Here is a 20,659-nt window from a genome sequence, read left to right as displayed (position 1 = left end):
AAATTCAAATTAAAATTGGGTAGCAAACTTGGACATTAAAAGGTATCTGGTAAGTAACCAAACTCAGACAACTTAACGTCCTTTATCAGGCTAATGATATAAGAATGAAGAGCAGGACTTGGTCAATGGATTGCCACTGTATGGTAGACCTCTAGAGAAACTGTCTAGTAAATGGGGCTAGAAACTAGACTAGGAATTTTATTCTGTTCTCCAGGGGACCCAGCAGTGCTCCTTCTCTTGTGTGTGTGTGTGTTTTTTGTTTGTTGTTGTTGTTTTTTAAACCTTTTTATTATGGAAAATTCTAAACATATTCAAAAGTCTAGAGAATAGTATAATTGACCTTTCCATATACATCACTCAGTTTCAGTTTATGGTTAGTCTTATTTCTTCTGTACCTGAATTACTTCTCCTCACTCCCCAGTTATTTCAAAGCAAATCCCAGCCATCCTATCATTTCATCCATAACTACTTTATTCTTTTCTTTTTGAAACAGGGTCTTGCGCTGTTGCCCAAGCTGGAGTGCAGTGGTGCGATCTTGGCTCACTGTAACCTCTGCCTCCTGGGTTCAAGCTACTCTTGTGCCTCAGCCTCCTGATTAGCTGGGATTATAGGTGTTTGCCACCATGCCCAGCTAATTTTTGTATTTTTGGTAGAGATGGGGTTTTACTATTTTGGCCAGACTGGTCTCGAACTCCTGGCCTTAACTGATCCGTCCCTGCTCAGCCTCCCAAAGTGCTGGGATTACAGGCATGAGCCACTGTGCCTGGCTAATTTTTGTATATTTAGTAGTTGGCCAGGCTGGTCTTGAAATCCTGGCCTCAAGTGATCCACTCCCCTTCAGCCTCCTAAAGTGCTGGGATTACAGGCATGAGTCACCATGCCTGGAGTTATAACTACTTTAGTATCTATCTTTAAAAATTAACAACCTCTACAACATCATTATGACACCTAAAAAGTTTATGTGTTTCTTAATATGATCAGCTGTCTAGACTGTTCAAATTGCCTTGATTGTCTCTTTTAACTGTTGGTTTGTTTGAAATAGGTACCATACAAGGTTCATACATTGGATTTGGTTATTTATTGAAGTTTATTTAATTTATAAGTTACCTTTTCTTTTCCCCTTTAAATTATTTAAGAAATCTAGTTGTTTTGTCTTTAAAGTTTCCACACATATTCTGGATTTTGTTGATTGTATCACTGTGAAGTCATTAACTTGTTTTTATGCCTCTTGTATATCCTGTAAACAAATAAGATTGATCAGATTCAGGTTCAGTTTTTTTAGTGCCTTCTTTTGAGTAATACCAAACAGATGCCCAGAACATCTAGATTTAGGTCCCCACTGGATTCCTCAAAGAATGTATATCTCCTATAAGTGGAATATGAGGGACATGGACCTGCTTTAGTAAGAATAGTAATCTGTTTTGGGAGTTAAAAGAGCAGTTGTGGATTTATTTATTGATAAAAACCATTTTTCTTCCTAATTACCTTGCTGTTATTCTAGTGTCTTAGCCATCTTCATTTGGTTGTTTACCAATATATGACATGTGATTTTATTTTTCAGATGGATACATTTACAAGATTGTGGTGAGAAAGGTGATGGTGGATAGTAAAAAGAGAGAGATCATTTGGCTGGCTGTTCCAGCTGGGTTTCCCAGGATACAACATAGATGTATATAGATCCAGGGTCTGACCCTCAACTTGAGAAACCACTTCCCACTGACGAAACTTGTAAGACTTGGAGATTCCCCAGTTAGAATATAAATGTATTAATTCATGGTGATAGGTCTGCCTACGGTAAACAATTAGGAAACAGGAAGTTTCTTGGTAAACATAGATACGAGCAAAGGAAGGTTCATAAATTGGGGTAATATTTCAGTTGTGCTGAGATAAGACTTGGAGAATTTTTCCTGCTTCATCGTTAATTAGAATGCTTATTTCTGCCAAAATCTTGTCTCTTTCCTAGTCCATGTAGTTTTCCTTTTGTTGTGACAGTTTTATTCTGCAGCTTACCATATTTATTCCTGGTCCATAAAAGTATAAATAGTCTCATCAGTAGCTCATTTGTAAGTCATCTCCCAGGGAGGTTTCTTCATCAGATAGTTTCATTTTTTGCTGACTTACTGGCTTCAAATTCAGATGTCTTCCTATTTGGGGAAGGAGGTACCCTATTTGAGGCCTGTAGCTCCTTATGTTCTTAAAAAGAGAATATATGAGTCATTTATGTCAAAATCAAGCTTTAAACCTTTATTTATGGTCCTAAAATAATGTTACTTGACCAAGATTGCCTATGGAGTATTAACAATGGAAAACAGCACACATACACACATTGGAGAAGTAAAAAACTTTTAATAGCTTGGTTTTTGAAATAATTCATCCTTGTGTCTAACCACTGTTACAGTGGGTATAAGAAACACTTTTAAAATATTCAACATCAACATCTGTGCCTGTTTTTCTACTGTTCTGAGGTACACTGACTGTGTTGCCTTGGTGATACGGACTAAATATGCATGTTCCCTGCTTCCCCTGAGTCTGAGACCTCTGCTGTTCACTGTTAATCAGGGATGTCACTCTACATATATGAGCCTTGTCATTTTCTAAACATTAGGTCATGCGTGAAAGCCAATTCAAAGAGATTAAACTAGCAGATATATCAGGGTCTTTAGATATTGTGCTTAAGGGAAACTTAGTTTACCTGTATTCCTGAGAGTAGGTATACAGGGATAGAGAGCCTGCTTCTCTCAGGCAGTGTGTCTGTAGTTCATTTTTGGTTTCAAAATTAAGTTTGTGTCAAACCAACCTATAATCTAGTAATCTTTGTGTATTGGACTCACTTTTACTCAGACAAAGTCAGTTCAGCTCAATAGATATTTATTATCTACTAGGTTGTAAGTGACATGGCATGAAGATGAGTAATACAGAAGTAGCCCTTGCCCTTAAGGAGCTTCCAATCTAGTGAGTAAAGAAAATTTACATTTTAAATAATCTGGGTAATAGTGACAGCTCAATACTAATATATAAAGCCAGTAGGAATATATTAATACTTTTCCAATTTTAGTCATCAAAAATTGTAAATGCAAATGAACTAAATATAATAATATTCCATAGATTGTATGCAATGTGAGGTTAAAAAAAATCACAGATGTCTTGGAGTTGCAGTGATTCAGCATTCCAACTCAGATGATTGTCCTGTTGTCCAGTAGCATAATGGCCTGATCAGTTCTCTTCTAGCAGAGTGTCTGTTATGGTGATTTGGTAGTGGTCTGTTGGCAAGCTGCATTTTTCCTTTTCTTTTTTTATGCTCTGGACCCCAAAGAAAAATAGCTGGATTTATCCCATGGGTAGTCATTCATATTTCCAATTTGAGGGATTTTATATTCCCCAGACAGAAGGTTATATGGCATTTGTTAAATAATGACTATAACTAGCCAGGTTCCTCCTCTGTACACAAATCAGTAACCAAAGATATAGTATTTCTAAGTATAATACTTGAGAGGAAGACATAAGAATTACAGTTCTCCAAATTTGTGGAGGTATTTCATTATAATAAATATTTCACTTATTATTAATAATGTCACAATTATATATTTATGGAAATATGAATGTATGCCCAAGCAAAGTGTAAATATTTTAACTTTGTTTACCTAGGTTCCTTAATTTTGAGAATGTAACTATCAAGGCTCTTTAAGAAACTCAAAATGATTCCAATTTCTAAGGAGTATCCGTTAAAACTTATGTATAATGAAAGAAAAACAGTGAAAATGTATGCATCCTATGTCAGTTTAACCATCACTTCTGAGGTCTCAAGCAATCAGAAACTTACTCAAGTTATTCAATAACCTATAAGAATTAGGCCATTAAGATATATTTTGGAAACCCTGTAGAACACTTATCTTTAATATGTTATTAATCATATTAAGGCAGTAAAATTAGACTATACTCAATATCAAAGTGTGTCAGAAGCAGTTTCTAAAGAATCATACTTGTCATCGTAGAGATTGATATATGTAAATTCATTGTATTGTACTTTTTTATACTTTGTAAATTTTATTACACATAGAATGAGCAGATATTATCAACTATAACACCAATTTGTTGAATATTGTTTTAAAACCAAGTAAAGGACCACAACTCCACCAGATCAGGAATTAATGAACAAAATTGAGAGCCAGTTTTTAAATCATTGTTGAGACTGTTAGGTTCATTTGTCTGTTTAAGAGGCTGGCCTTAGGGAATATAATTTGTGCATGTAAAAAAATACAGGAGATGATTCCCTGGAATTTCTCTTAATAATACTATGTTCATTAAGAATAGGTCATTGGGAGGAAAAATAAAAACATTCAAACTCATTAATATAATTAATATTTGCCTCTTAGAATGAAAATTAAAGAACTCCAGATTTTAGCCTTGAACACTTTGGAAATAAAAGATGAATTAGTGAAATAATTTCTACTGAAAATCTTAGTCGTTGCAGAGAATAACATGTCTCACTATTAATGTCCAATTCTAATTAAATTGATTGTTTTAGAAATGTATTTGTGAAATATAGCAAACAGCTACTAATACTAACAGGTGAAAACTGGTATTTCTTTTTTTTTTTTTTTAAAAGATGGGGTTTCACCACGATGGCCAGGCTGGTCTTGAACTCCTGACCTCAGGTGATCCACCCACCTTGGCCTCCCAACGTGCTAGGATTACAGACGTGAGCCACTGCGCCCGGCCCAAAAACTGATATTTCAAATGACTAAACAGACTTGGATTAAAGGAAGGTAGGAAAAGGTGTGTAACTATCAGAAGTAGTTAGCCAAAAATTGAGCTTCAGGCATCAGTCTTTTATGGAAGACTGTAAATCAACAGGCCAATGTTCAAAATATGGCAGACAATATCAAAATGTGCTAAATTGGTTTATCTTTAGGCAGAAACAGAAAGCAAAAGATAAAACTCATCCAACTCATACTTTTTTTTTGTTTTTTGTTTGTTTGTTTTTTTGAGACAGAGTCTTTCTCTGTTGCCCACGCTGGAGTACAATGGCGTGATCTTGGCTCACTGCAACCTCCAGCTCCCAGGTTCAAGCGACTCCCCTGCCTCAGCCTCCTGAGTAGCTGGGGTCGCAGGCATGCGTCACCACACCTGGCTAATTTTTGTGGTTTTAGTAGGGATGGGGTTTCCCCATGTTGGCCAGGCTGGTCTCGAACTCCTGACCTTAAGTGATCAGCCTGCCTCGGCCTCCTAAAGTGCTGGAATTACAGGCATGAACCACTGCACCCAGCCCAACTCATACATTTTTAAAATCCCATTTTAAAATTAAAACCACAGTTTTCATATCACAAATTTGATTGCTTTTTGTTTCATTCTCCAATTTTAAAATGCTTGAATTTCAGCCAATATGTAAATATAGGAGACTTCAAAGGCATAATCAGTTACCCCCTTCAAGTTCATTGTAAGTGTTCTCAGAACTCTACCACCTAGAATTTAAAGACAGGAAGATTTTCTTTATAATTTTAATTTTTTATCATAAGACTCGATTGTCAGTAACTGTTAACTTCCATTTAATAATCTATGGTGAAATAAGTAATTTCTTATTTTCACAAGCATGTGAGTAAAAGACTGGGTTTTAAGCAATAAATCATTTGTTCTAACTAAGCACATGCTTGGAGAAAGTGCTATTTTCCCAAATATATGCCTTGAAAACAAAATTCGTTCCCTTTTTGCTTCACAGGAAGCCATATTGGGGTGACTTCCAAGATTGAGCAACCTGTTTTTATTCTTACCACCTCTTTCAAAAAGGGATGCTGTCTTTGTCCCCAAATTCTGGGGTTGTCCTATGCTGATGCTTGGTAACTTGCAAACCAGTAAGATGATTTAACAATGAAACTGCATATTGGTTTGATGCTGTCTATTAATAGTCCTTGAGTGAGCTTAAATTTGAGACACTTTTAAAAGCAGCATGTGGTTCCAGTTTTGCTTCCCTATCAGTAGAGCTTGAAATGTCTCTTCCTGCCGACTGGTTCTAACAAATTTTTAGTTTCTCATGATCTGAAAGATTTTGTATGCCCATCTTAGTCTGGATACTGTTTTCATTAGTTTTAATGCTGCTGCATTCAAATTTTATTTTTTTGAAACCAAAATTGACTCTTCACATCTGGACCAGATTGGACATGGTGAGGAGGCTGGAAGGAAAGTCTTTGTGCTCTATAGGCTCTGGACAGCTTTCCTAGAGAGTTGACTTACCCAGGATTAAGAAAAAGTTTGCTTTTGCATGACTAAGTTCTTTCTACAGTTTGCCTGTGTAAGTAGATTTAAGCAAGTTCAACTTGAAATATATTTGAATATAAAGTAGAAACAGCTTCATTTAATGGGATAATAGCAATCTCTAACCCATGAAATAAATACCTACTAAATAGCTTCCAAAAAACACTGACTGGAAAATATTTTTCACTGGCATGGCTTTATTCCATTTCAAAAATAGTAGGGGCTAAAATGTTTGGACATTTATACAGCATTTATTTTATGTTGTGTTTCACAAGGTTAACATTTTATATTTGGTAAAGTGTCTGAAAAGGAGTCCACAAAGTATTTCTGCTTTCTTGCTCCTGAATGCAAAGGTCTGAGAGAAGGCACATGGCCTCATTAGCTTCTGGGTGTTGTCAAACCCAATTCCCTCTCAAGTACCAAATGCCCAGATACATTTACTGGGATGCAGGAATCTCACTTAAGCAGCGGTTTTTGCTGATATAAAGACAAACATCTTGATTAAAGTGTAGGGAGTTAGAAACCATACTAATTTGAGCAATTTTGGCTCTAATGTCTAATTTGTTGTGAAAGGGGAACATGTTCTAAGCTAATGTTCTTAAAAGTAACAAGAATTTCTACTTAAAAATATTTTTTAAAAAGCTGTTTCAGGAAAAGCTTATTGCATGGCACAGATTAAATATACAGATGTTATTTAAAACAAAGTTCTCCTGCTAATTTGAATATTCAATACCAGCTGTTATTCACATCAATATTTTAATATTTTACCATCAAGATATTTAATACAAAGGATTGATATATATTTAACTATTTAGAGTGCTAGTTAAACTTGTCCTGATGAGTAAGAAGGAAAGAGAAATAACATTCCCCAAGTGCCTATCATGTGCACAAGCTCTACTTATATATCTTGCTTAATCTTAACCATGATGCCATGAGGTAGATTTTAATTGTCACTTTACAAATGAGGAAACTAAGGCTCAGAGAGGTCATAGAACTCTCCTGAAGTTGTATGGGCTAATAAATGACAGAATTGGAATTTGAACCTAAGTCTGCTTGTCTGCAAAGCCTATGTTTTGCAGAAAACTCTCCCCTTGTATTTCATAAAATGTTAAATCTTGGCTCACATTCAAATCACCATCTTCATGGGTTATTGGAGAGAGGTAAAAGTTGGCAAGGCTGTGTTCCACAATGGGAAAATATGGGGAGGATTTGAATGAGGTAAGAGTGAGATGCTTGCACAGTATCGTATTTGTGTGGCTAGAGCAATGTTTTTCTGTTTCTCTCTTCGACAGCAAAGTATAGTAGGAGAATCTTGAAATTGAACTCAGTCCTGAGGTCTGCTTTTCCTATCATTAGTCACTTTTAAGCCAGGTGATTTGTGATCATTTAAATGTTATGCTATTTCAAAGTCTTTTCTAGAATTTTAGAAAAGGACACGAGGGAAGGTTAGTTAAGTGGGGCAATGAAAATGTAGAGTGTTATGTACAAAAGCAGGACTAGCAGTTGCTTTGAAGATAGCTGGGGAAGGCTAGGCGTGGTGGCTTAGGCCTGTAATCCCAGCACTTTGGGAGACTGAGGTGGGCAGAACATGAGGTCAGGAGTTCGAGACCAGCCTGATCAACATGGTGAAACCCCTTCTCTATGAAAAATACAAAAAATTAGCCGGGCGTGGTAGCGTGCACCTATAATCCCAGCTACTCAAGAGGCTGAGGCAGGAGAATCACTTGAACCTGGGAGGCAGAGGTTGCAGTGAGCTGAGATCATGCCACTGCACTCCAGCCTGGGTGGCAGAGCGAGACTCTGTCTCAAAAAAAAAAAAAAAATGCTGAGGAAAAAGATTAGTGGATATTAAAATCAATGACAGAAACAGTTTGGGTTCAGTTACAATTTAAGAGAAAAAACGTTGAGGGGCCTAATACATGTTTTGCTCCAGATCCAATGATTTAATTTTGAGAAGAAAAATCCAGTGATTGAACTCATGCAAGGAGATGTCCTGGGGCTTGCTAAAAGTCAGGTTGTAGTTTCCATTGCATTCAAGAAAATCAGAAAACTAAATACAACTTTTAGAAGAAACTTTTATTGCTCCCATTCACATTTAACCCTTGGGGTCTCATACTTCTGGACTTGCTTAGACCTATGCTGTCTAATATGGTAGCCACTGCCCTTCCATATGTGGCTACTGAGTACTTGAAATGTGACTAGTCTGAATTAAGATGTGCTGTAACTAAAATACACCCTGGATTTCAGAGACTTAATAAATAATGTAAACTATTCTTGTTGATTACATGTCGAAATGATAATATTTTGGATATATTTGGGTTAAATAAAATATATTACTAAAAGTAATTTAACCTGTGTCTTTACTTTTTAAATGTGACTATTAGAAAATGTGAAATTATATATGGCTTATAACTATTGGATGGCAGAGAATTGGAGAATAGGCAGTATTCCCTGAAGCTTCCTGCTAGAGGCGAGTGCTTTAAAGTGGTAAGTATGAAAAAGATTCTTAGTACCAGCATTCAGTCTTCCATCAAGCCAGGAACAGTTTTTCCCTCTTCCCCTCAGATGGTACAGGGGTGGTATTTTGACTATTGGAACATTCCCATTCAACACTTTGGGTAACTAGATTGATGTCACTATCATTCACTCACTAGAACAAAGCATTATTTTTCTCGTGTAAGTCTGTCACTCATTAAAGGCAGTTATCCTTCCTATTTATCTAAAACTTGAGTCTTATTTTTAAGTCCTGTTCTTTCTGTCAGGGTTTTTGCTAAATTGCCAAAGCAATGGCATAACCAATGTGGCTATTCTTGCATGTAATCAGTAGAAACAAAGAAATGGGAGGCCGGGTGTGGTGGCTCACGCCTGTAATCCCAGCACTTTGGGAGGCCGAGGCAGGCAGATCACAAGGTTAGAGGTTCAAGACCAGCCTGGCCACTATGGTGAAACCCTAGCTCTACTAAAAATACAAAAATTAGCTGGGCATGGTGGCTCATGCCTGTAATCCCAGCTACTTGGGAGGCTGCAGCAGAATTGTTTGAACTGAGACCCAGGAGGCGGAGGTTGCAGTGAGCCAAGATCCTGCCATAGCACTCCAGCCTGGGCAACAGAGCGAGACTACGTCTCAAAAAAAAAAAAAAAAAAAAAAAAAAAGGAACTATGTGGGTTAGAAGAAATATCAGGCAGGGTGCAGTGGCTCATGCCTGTAATCCCAGCACTTTGGGAGGCCGAAGCAGGTGGATCACTTGAGGTCAGGAGTTTGAGACCAGCCTGGCCAACATGGTGAAACCCGTCTCTACTAAAAATACAGAAGTTAGATGAGTATGGTGGCACACGCCTGTAATTCCAGCTATTTGGGAGGCTGAGGCAGGAGAAATGCTTGAACCCGGGAGGCAGAGGTTGCAGTGAGCCAAGACTGTGCCACTGCAGTCCAGCCTGGGCAACAGAGCAAATCTCTGTCTTAAAAAAAAAAAAAAAAGCAAGCAAGCATTTATCAAATCCAGGAATTTTAAGACAAAAGAGCAGACTAGTATATTCTAGTAATACATTATAAAATTACAGTTTGTCTTATTGCTCATGCAAATCTTATGTGAAATGATTATTTGACTCTATGATGAATTACAGTTTGGGCTCTGTTTGCTTTCCACAAAGCACCAGGCCTAGACCCCAGAGATAAACCATTTCATCATTTTATACTTTTTGAAACAAGTCATTTTCCCATTACACTTTAAATGCTTTCTAGTATTTTATTTTTTGGTGATATTAGAACTATTGAGTACAGTTATTTTTTGTAATTTTTTTCAAACTTGTAAAAACTGTCACATATAGTTATTTTTAAAATTTGGGGCAATATTTTTGAGGAGGGGGGAGTTGATAAACATTTCTGAATGCCTTTGTATGCCAAAAGAAAACTAACTTCTATAAACATATGCTTCTCACCTAACCACTCAGGCGAGCACTGAGTGCATCAAAGTCAGTTCATACCAAAAGGAACACAATATATATATATATATTTTTGAGTCGGAGTCTCACTCTTGTTGTCCAGGCTGCAGTGCAACGGCACAATTTTGGTTCACTGCAACCTCCACCTCCCAGGTTAAAGTGATTCTCCTGCCTCAGCCTCCTATCTGGGATTACAGGCGCCCAAAACCACACCCAGCTAATTTTTATGTTTTATTTTTTGAGACGGAGTTTTGCTCTTGTCACCCAGGCTGGAGTGTACTGGCACGATCTTGGCTCACCACAGGTTCAAGTGATTCTCCTGCCTCAGTCTCCTGAGTAGTTGGGACTACAGGCATGTGCCACCATACTCGGGTAATTTTGTATTTTTGTAGAGACGGGGTTTCTCCATGTTGGTCAGGCTGGTCCCAAACTCCCAACCTCAGGTGATCTACCCACCTCAGCCTCCCAAAGTGTTGGGATTACAGGCATGAGCCACTGCGCCCGGCCAATTTTTGTATTTTTAGTAGAGACAGGGTTTCTCCATGTTGAGCAGGCTAGTCTCGAATTCCTGACCTCAGGTGATCCACCCACCTTGGCCTCCCAAAGTGCTGGGATTACAGGATTGAGCCACCATGCCCAGCCAGAACACAATATTCTCAACAAATGAAAGGGAAAGTAGTGGCATATCATCATTAGACTCTATTTTCAGTAACTTTTCTATTACAGGTGTGCCCTGCTTTAAGAACACCCAATAACTGAGTTTGTCTAAGTGCATCAGGTGGGTAGATCACCTGAGGTTGAGAGTTTGGGACCAGCCTGACCAACATGGAGAAACCCCGTCTCTACAAAAATACAAAATTACCCGAGTATGGTGGCACATGCCTGTAGTCCCAACTACTCAGGAGGCTGAGGCAGGAGAATCACTTGAACCTGTGGTGAGCCAAGATCGTGCCAGTGCACTCCAGCCTGGGTGACAAGAGCAAAACTCTGTCTCAAAAAATAAATAAAAACACAAAAATTAGCTGGGTGTGGTTTTGGGCGCCTGTAATCCCAGATAGGAGGCTGAGGCAGGAGAATCACTTTAACCTGGGAAGTGGAGGTTGCAGTGAACCAAAATTGTGCCATTACACTGCAGCCTGGGCAACAAGAGTGAGACTCTGACTCAAAAATATATATATATTGTGTTCCTTTTGGTATGAACTGACTTTGATGCACTCAGTGCTTGCCTGAGTAGTTATGTGAGAAGCATATGTTTACAGAAGTTATCTTTCTTTTGGCATACAAAGACATTCAGAAATGTTTATCAACTCCCCCCCCACTCAAAAATATTGCCCCAAATTTTAAAAATAACTATACTTGACAGTTTTTACAAGTTTGAAAAAAATTACAAAAAATAACTGTACTCAATAGTTCTAATATCACCAAAAAATAAAATACTAGAAAGCATTTAAAGTGTAATGGGAAAATGACTTGTTTCAAAAAGTATAAAATGATGAAATGGTTTATCTCTGGGGTAATGGTGGTATTTACAGGGGTGGTACTTACAGCTACTCTAAAATGTTCTGCTCTAACACCCTATGGGGCCTCACAGCATGTGGTGGCCAGATTATAGAACAAGTCAGCTCTAAGTATTTCACACATTTATCAGTACAGGAGCTATTGCATCTACCACTGGATTAAGTTTCTGGGTAGCTATGGAAATTTGGCAAAAGGTATGGTAACGCAAAGTAGACAGGTTAGGCCTTCCACACTGAAAAAAGATATGGTACAGCCATGAACATGGGAAAAAATTCCTGAACTTGAACAAGGAAACAAAATTCAGAACCAATTGGGCGTGGTAGCTCATGCCTGTAATCCCAGCACTTTGGGAGGCTGAGGTGGGTGGATCACCTGAGGTCAGGAGGTTGATAACAGCCCGGCCAACATGGTGAAACGCCATCCCTACTAAAAATACAAACAATTAGCCAGGCATGGTGGTGGGTGCCTGTAATCCCAGTTACTTGGGAGGCTGAGGCAGGAGAACTGCTTGAACCAGGGAGGCAGAAGTTTTAGTGAGCCAAGATCACGTATTGCACTCCAGCCTGGGTAACAGAGCAAGACTCTGTCTCAAAAAACCAAAATCCAGAATGGATTCAACTCAGAGAAGTGAAACTGCCAGATGGCCAAAACAAGTTCTTCAAAGATTTCCACAGAACTCATTGACCTAGCAGGAGTACATTTTTATTCAAATTGCAGCTGGGAGCTTGATTAACTGAGAACAAAATTAAATGACATGACATTCTTCATAGGCACCAAATGTCAGTATGTACATGCTGAAGTACAGACAGTTAAATTGAAATTGCGTATGCTCTGAGGAATGACACTAAATTAGCTTCCAGGAAAATTACTCAACTTCAATAAGTAATTTTCAGTTTTTTTTTTCTCAGCGATACTTTTCAACTTTCACTTTAATATTTCTTTAGTTGCTTAGTTGTACATTTTGAGAAGGCAAATCCACTGGCACCTGGGGAAGCTTAGAACATAAATCAGTATTAGAAGTAAAGGGAACACACAGCTAAAAGTTTTATTTTAATGACAAATTCACAACTAGAGATATCATTTGCATACCTTAGAATGCTATAGACCTGTTAAAATTTTTTAACCAATCAGCAAAAATATGTGCCACACAGATTTCTAATGTTCATAATTTAGAATTTATCACATAAATATATTTATTAATATATCCTTTATTTGCAAATTATTCTCAAAACTTTTCTTTCCAACACATTTACAATGTTCATGTGTTTTAAAGGAAAAAAAAAAACCACCCCCATTAAAAATGTACTAACTTTAATGTGTGATCATACCAGTGCCACCAAATTAGAAAAGAAACATACAGCTGTATTAGACATGTAGTTACTACTACAAATAATGACAACACATGTCCTATACAGTGATCATATTCATGCTTTTCTACCACTTCTCAGTCATTTTCAGAACCATTTGGAGGTAAGAAAACGAATGCATCGTTGAAAATATGCCCAAATGCCCTAAGACGGTATACCCCATACATCATCACATGCATCTGGTTTGGAGTCAGTCCATTAAAAGTAACAGCCATATCTGAACAACAGCCTTCTACTACCTGGTTGGGGTGATAAGTCATTGCCTCTTTAATAGAAAGCCCAACAGATTTGGTATTAAATACATCTTTTCCATCAGCATCTTCTGCATTTTCTGCATATACTCCAGCATATTTCAGGCAAACTGCTAGCTGCTTATCTTCAGATATCTTCCAAATCATCCCTCCCTGTTCAGGACACTTTTCAGGGATATTGAGAAGGCTGTTAAGTCTTTTCATTGATTCTATACTTAAGACAATTCCTCCTTCCATTCCCACATATTCAAGGTCTCCAGATTTTACAGTGTGGCCTAGATAGAAAGGCTGTGAAGGATCCTTTTTTAACAAAAAATACTTTAGGTTTTCAATGATAGCGAACGTAGTGGGGCGTGCAAGGAAGAACCAGTTGTATTGGTCTCTATACTTATCAAAGGCATATTTGTAAGCTTTTCTCATCATTAACCACATGTCATTTGTGTCCATATTAATTGACTCAAACACTTTAACATGTTCAGAACTGAAGAACTCTGCTTTGTCACAGTGTTTGGTCCAAGTCTCCTTTACTGCAGCCCAAAGACTCACATCTTTAGGTTTTACAAGGATAATACAGTATACTCGAAAGCTCTTACTGAGCTCCATGCGCTCATCCTCTGAAATTTTCAAGATATCTTCTTTGTTAGGAGCTTGTAGGTGATGATGCTCATGGTGGTGCATTCTATTTCCATGACCAATCCTAACGTGTCCTAGCATAGTGATCAAAGCACAGAAAATGCTTCCAAGCATCACACCCTTCAAAAAGGAGCTGCTTTCAGAAAGCATTTTGCCTATAAAGAAGAAAAAGACTCTTAAAATACTTAACAGAAAAGGATTAGTCTATAAATTTGATTTGGCATTCCTTATATACTTACATTTTGCTCTTGATTTTTTTTTTTTTTTAAAGAAAAGGTTCCCAAGCTTGAAATCAAGTTAGTTGCATATAATACCAAAGTCTCTCAGGATCTTTAGCTTCCAGTGGTATCTGATTACTGTTTGGTATAAACTGGAACTTTGCAACAACTCCTCTGTGGAGAATTTGTTTCATACTTCATCTAAGGGGATTTAATTAACCCTTGAAACCAGTGTAACAGAGGTTATCCATCCACCATTCTCTTTAAATAATTTCACATCACAAGCTTGCATTATTTAAATACCTCTAAAAATATAATGGACTTTGGCCAGGTGTGGTGGCTCGCACCTGTAATCCCAGCACTTTGGGAGACCAAAATGGGCAAATCACAAGGTCAGGAGTTTGAGACCAGCCTGACCAACATGGTGAAACCCCATCTCTACTAAAAATACAAAAATTAGCCGGGCATGGTGGCACACGCCTATAATCCCAGCTACTCAGGAGGCAGAGGCAGGAGAATCACTTCAACTTCGGAGGCAGAGGTTGCAGTGAGCCAAGATCATGCCATTGCACTCCAGCCTGGGTGACAAGAGCAAAACTCCACCTCAAAAAAATATATATATATATGTGTGTGTGTGTGTATATATGTGTGTGTGTATATATATATATACACACACACATATAGGCCTCTTACACCGAAACCTTGGATTGAACAGATAAAACCACCTATAAAAGGCAAATCACCAATGGTATTGTTCTGACATTTCTGTTCTCAACATAGTGCTTTCTTTAACTGATGGCTGCTGTCCTTAAGTGTTTTGAGTACATATAAAACAAATTTCTTGGGAATGATACAATATATGGTAATATTTACCCTTTTGTTCCTAAAACTAAATGGTTTCCAAGATAGTATCCCAACTATTGATGCAATAAAAGCCCATAATAAAAAGTTACATTTTTTTGGATGAAAAGGGAATACTGATAGACATATCTGAAGCCCATTAATAAACATTTTTATTTCCTCAAATTTTATTCTTCTTTGGGGAAGTAAAAAGGGAAAAATTTATACTTTTTATTTGTTTATTTTTTTTGAGAGGGAGTCTCACTCTGTCATCCAGGCTGGAGTGTAGTGGCATGATGTTGGCTCACTGCAACCTCCACCTTCCAGGTTCAAGCAATTCTCCTGTCTCAGCCTTCCAAGTAGCTGAGACTACAGGTGCATGCCACCACAAGTGGCTAATTTTTGTATTTTCAGTAGAGACAGGGTTTCACCACATTGGTCAGGCTGGTCTTGAACACTTGACTTCAGGTGATCCACCATCCTCGGCCTCCCAAAGTGCTGGGATTACAGGCGTGAGTCACCACGCCTGGCCAAGTTTACACTTTTATTTCAATTAGAAATAAGAGCTATGTGCGGTGGCTCATGCCTGTTATCTCAGCATTTTCGGAGGCCTAGGCAGGTGGATCCCTTGAGCTCAGGAGTTTGAGACCAGCCTGGGCAACATGGTGAAACCCTGTCTCTACTAAAAATACAAAAAATTAGCCGGGTGTGGTGGTGGGTGCCTGTAATGCCAGCTACTCGGAGGCTGAGGCACAAGAGTCTCTTGAACTCGGGAGGCGGAGGCTCACCATGTGATCTCACCATGGCACTCCAGCCAGGGCATCAGAGTGAGACTGTCTCAGAAAAAATAAATAAATAAAAGAAATTAAAAGACAGCATTAAATACACCTGTTGAAAAACAATTGTATGTTAGCCATTTATTCTAGTAAAGGGTGAAATTTCCACAATCTTCCCTCCATCTCCACAAAAATGTGATCTATTGAGCTCCTTAGATTTTGCCATTGTCTCTTAAAGTTGAAAGGAGCTTTAGAAAAGTACCCAATGTCAGTCACCTTTCTCATTTTACAGAGAGGGAAATGGAAGTCCACAGAGGTTAAATAACTGACTCAGTCACACAGCTAGACAGTGGTAGAAGTGGACTAGAAACCACATTCCTCGATATCAGTTTAATGTTTTTTTTTTCATTACAGAATAACAATTACCATAGTGCTTCTACCATATTAGAGTTTAATAAATGGGTTACTGAATATCCTTGTTCTCATACAAATGGAAAAAAAAGTGGGATCTGTTGACCACTGATGTTTTGTACCCAACAGCACCACACTGCTACAAGGAAACCATTCCTATGGTTTTCTTCTAGAGAAAACGGGACTTTGACTTCTACAAGAAGGACAAGGTGTGGAATAGCTCAGCAGAAGTAATTTCTGAGCGGTGGGTGGGGCAAAAGGCAGAAAGGCTTTCCTGTGTCACTCACAGACGTCAATAAACACAGTTTCAAGAAGTAAGAGAAATGACAGAAAACAAGCTCTGCATAATAGAATTGGCCGGGTGCGGTGGCTCATGCCTATAATACCAACACTTTGGGAGGCCAAGGCGGGCGGATCACCTGAGGTCTCGAATTCCAGACCAGCCCAGCCAACATGGCGAAACCCCGTCTCTACTAAAAGTACAACAATTAGCTGGGCATGGTGGCAGGCGCCTGTAATCCCAGCTACTCAGGAGGCTAAGGCAGGAGAATTGCTTGTATCCGGGAGGCAGAGGTTACAGTGAGCCAAGATTGTGCCACTGTACTCCAGCCTGGGTGACAAGAGCGACATACTGTCTCAAAAAAAAAAAAAAAAAAAGTAAAGAAAAAAAAGAATTATCAGGTGCGCTCTAAAATTAATTTATATAGGATTTTTGTATTTTATGTCACGCAGTTTTCATTATTTCTGGCCAATATATGATTCACATACGTCTCTTTGCTCAATTATGGCATATGTGCCAGAATTCTTCCTGATGGTGATCCTACACCTGGCTGCAAAAATAGTGACGAAAACTCAATAGGTCTACACATTTTAAATAAAAATATACTTGCACAAATTATACTAAGGAGATATTTTCCCCATCAGTGAGGCAAAAAACGTAACACTAGGGATGCATATGATAGGATATTTTGTGCTTTGTGCAGAGGGAAACTTAAAACTGCACACGAGCACAAATGAAGCAGAAACTACCCCAGTGGTTTTTAGATTAACCTTTTTGGGTGAAGGCAGTTGGGGTGAAGTACGGAAAAGGGAGGAAGACGATATAGAGAAGAGAAGTGAGAGGGATGGTCACCTCAAGATCCCTTTGAGGGATCAAGAGAGCGCCCCCAGAAAGAAGGGTCTACGTCTCCAGTGCGGACAATCCTCCCGCTGCACCTGCCCGAGCATCCCGCGTGGAGCATGCTGGGAGCGGGCTGGGGCCCAGGCTTCCCCCAAGAGATAGGGGGGAGTCGGGGTGCGCTTGGGGTGGGGGTCGAGGCCCCGCCACTCACCCGCGTCTAGAACGGCTTGGGGGCAGGAAAGCGCAGCCGCGCACGGGTTTCCTCGCACGTCTGCGCGCCACTCGGGTTCGCTCCTGGCCGGGCTGCTCTAGATGCAGGCGGTGTCCTCTCGTTGGTATCGCTAAAGGTGGGGAGGGCAAGAAAGCGCGCGCCGCGAAGGCGGGGGTAGTGGGGTGGAGGAAAAGAGCCCGCGGCTGGGCGGAGCCGTCCGTTTGCCCTCCCGCGCAGGCGTCGGAAGGGCTGGCGCGCACGCTGCGCGCACATCGCGTGCCCTTTCTCCCCGCCTCCCGCCGAGTTCACAGACGAGCGTTCGCCTGGCGTGACCCGCACGCTCTCCTGTACCCAACCGGAGAGGACGGCGTGCATACGACTCACTGACACCTCCCGCTTCACCTTACTGGCTTAGAAATTGTGAGAGTGAGAGATTCTTGCTTCCCTTGTTGCTCTTATCAGATCTCTTGATGGTTTCTCTGATGTCCCCCTGTGTCCTTGAACCCTCATATTGACAAGACGGTGTCCCCCCAGTACTCCTGGGCTGAGACAAAAATGCAAGCCACTGAAATAGACATGGAATTATGACATCAAGCATTCCCTAAAGATCTGAAGCCCCCTGCCTGGAATCCAATCCTGTCTTCACCACATCCTTTGATATGCTCGGAAAGTTACTTCACCTCGCTGTGCCTCAGTTCCCTCATTTGTAAAGTACAAAAAATGTTACAGTAGTGCCTATTTCATAGAAAATTAATGGCAGAGGTGGGACTGGAATTCAAGTCTCCTTTTTTCCTCCTTCTCTTTTTTGAGACAGCGTTTCGCTCTTGTTGCCCAGGCTGGAGTGCAATGGCCCAATCTCGGCTCACTGCAACCTCCGCCTCCCGGGTTCAAGCGATTCTCCTGCCTCAGCCTTCCGAGTAGATGAAATCACAGGCGTGCGCCACCACGCCAGGCTAATTTTTGTATTTTTGGTTGAGACGGGTTTTCACCATGTTGGCCAGGCTCGTCTCGATCTCCTGACCTCAGGTGATCCACCCACCTCGGCTTCCCAAAGTGCTGGGATTACAGGCGTGAGCCACTGCACCCGGTCCCCAGGTCTCCTAATTAAGAGTGCAGGGCTCTCTTTCCACTAAATATGTGATCAGACTTTTTTTTTTTTTTTTTGAGACGGAGTTTCGCTTTTTTTGCCCAGGCTGGAATTGAGTGGTGCGATCTCAGCTCACTGCAGCCTCTGCCTCCCAGATTCAAGTGATTCTCCTGCCTCAGCCTCCTGAGTGGCTGGGATTACAGGCATATGCCGCCACATCTGGTTAATTTTTTGTTTTTAGTACAGACCGGATTTCGCCATGTTGGCCAGGCTGGTCTCAAACTTTTGATCTCAGGTGGTCCGCCTGCCTCTGCCTCCCACAGTGCTAGGATTACAGGTGTGAGCCACTGTGCCCGACAGATCTGTCTTTTAAAATTCATTTTTGGCCAGTTAGGTTAGCTCATGCCTGTAATCCCAGCACTGTGGGGTGGGGATGGGGGCAGATCGCTTGAGGTCAGGAGTTTGAGACCAACCTGATGAACATGGTGAAAACTCGTCTCTACTAAAAATACAAAAATTAGCTGGGGTGGAGGCACGTGCCTGTAATCCCAGACACTCAGGAGACTGAGGTAGGAGAATCGCTCGAACCCAGGAGGTAGAAGTTGCAGTTAGCCAAGATCGTGCCACTGCACTCTAGCCTGAGAGAGAGAGCAAGACTTTATCTCAAAAAAGAAATCATTTTTGTGGCAGAAGGCTTTTTGCTATAAAGCACAATTTCTAACAATTATTTAAAATGTATCGTTACTAGGTTCCATTCAGATAAAACTGAGTGGTGACTTACTTGGGTCTGAGTTCCTAAAGACACACATATATTTGATTGTTGGCAGTGACCTAGTTTAAGTAGACTGAAGGTTTCAGGCAGCTCTGAAACAATGAACAAATATACTGTAGGCAGTTGCTATCCTGGCAACACTACCTTAAAATCTGGAGATATGTGGTTAGCAAAATAAGTACCCTGACTTCATGTAGCTGTCAGTGAAATGGGAAGAAAGACATTAAATAATTTATTACCAATAATTATAATGGTGGTATGTTTTCTAAACAAATACTAAAATGAAATTTATTTCTGACAGTGGGCCTTCTAGAAAAGAAAAAATGAATTTTAGAACTGGAAAAGAATTTAAGACTGCAGAATATTTCCATTATATTTTGTTAAGTAATACAGTCTATTTCATGTATTATATAAAATATATGTGTATGTATGTATATATACATATAAAGTGAAACAAATTGCAAAATACTGTATATGATATGATTATGTTTTGGTGGAAACAAACTTGTGCACATAGGTTTGATCTGTTCATATGAACAAAGAGAGTTGTGGAAGAATACTTAGCAAGCTCTTAATATTGATTACATCAGAAGGTTGAGATGGGGATGATTAGCTTTGTCTTTACACATCTTTGTATTGCATTGTTTCACTGGATATAAAAAAGCACCTATTACTTTTGAATTTGAAGACCAGCAAATAAAGGGATCTTTAAAATTATAGGGACAAAAAGAAAAAGAGGAAAATATGCCAATAAAAATATCTTTTTTGTTGAGACAGAGTCTCGCTCTATCACCAAGCTGGAGTGCAGTGGCATGATCTTGGCTCACTGCAACCTCCACCTCCCGGGTTCAAGCAATTCTCCTGCCTCAGCCTCCCGAGTAGCTGGGACTACAGGCACACACCACCACACCCAGCTGATTTTTGTATTTTTAGTAGAGACAGGGTTTCATCATGTTGACCAGGATAGTCTCCATCTCTTGACCTCGTGATCCTCCCGCCTCGGCCTCCCAAAGTGCTGGGATTACAGGCATGAGCCACCGTGCCTGGCCAAAAATAACTTTTAAAAGAGTGCAAAGAACCAGTCTGTCCTTGCAAAAAGGGACCAGGCAGGACAGAAATGACACCCAAAATTCAGACTGTGACAAAGAGACAATGTAAAATGTTTCTCCTAGAAAAAAAGGGTACCTATTTGAGATGATGGATATGTTCATTAGCTTGATTTTGGTAATCTTTACACAATGTATACATATAGCAAATCATCACA

General features: G+C 39.7%; 1 protein-coding gene across 1 annotated transcript; it reads right to left on the bottom strand.

Moving 5' to 3' along the window:
• Nucleotides 1-12,729: 12,729 nt before the first annotated feature.
• C1GALT1C1 (C1GALT1 specific chaperone 1) lies at nucleotides 12,730-17,675 on the bottom strand. Its single transcript, XM_012475521.2, has 2 exons — nucleotides 17,537-17,675; nucleotides 12,730-14,115 (listed from the first exon to the last, which is right to left on the bottom strand). The coding sequence occupies exon 2, from the start codon at nucleotides 14,108-14,110 to the stop codon at nucleotides 13,154-13,156; it is 957 nt and encodes a 318-aa protein (XP_012330944.1). The 5' UTR covers nucleotides 14,111-14,115; nucleotides 17,537-17,675; the 3' UTR covers nucleotides 12,730-13,153.
• Nucleotides 17,676-20,659: the final 2,984 nt, after the last annotated feature.

This window comes from Aotus nancymaae, unplaced genomic scaffold, assembly GCF_030222135.1.
Source record: "Aotus nancymaae isolate 86718 unplaced genomic scaffold, 86718_ANA_hifiasm-v0.15.2.pri h1tg000004l, whole genome shotgun sequence".
NCBI lineage: Eukaryota > Metazoa > Chordata > Mammalia > Primates > Aotidae > Aotus > Aotus nancymaae.
Note: the sequence above shows the minus strand (reverse complement) of the source record. Positions and strands in the feature narration are given on the sequence as shown.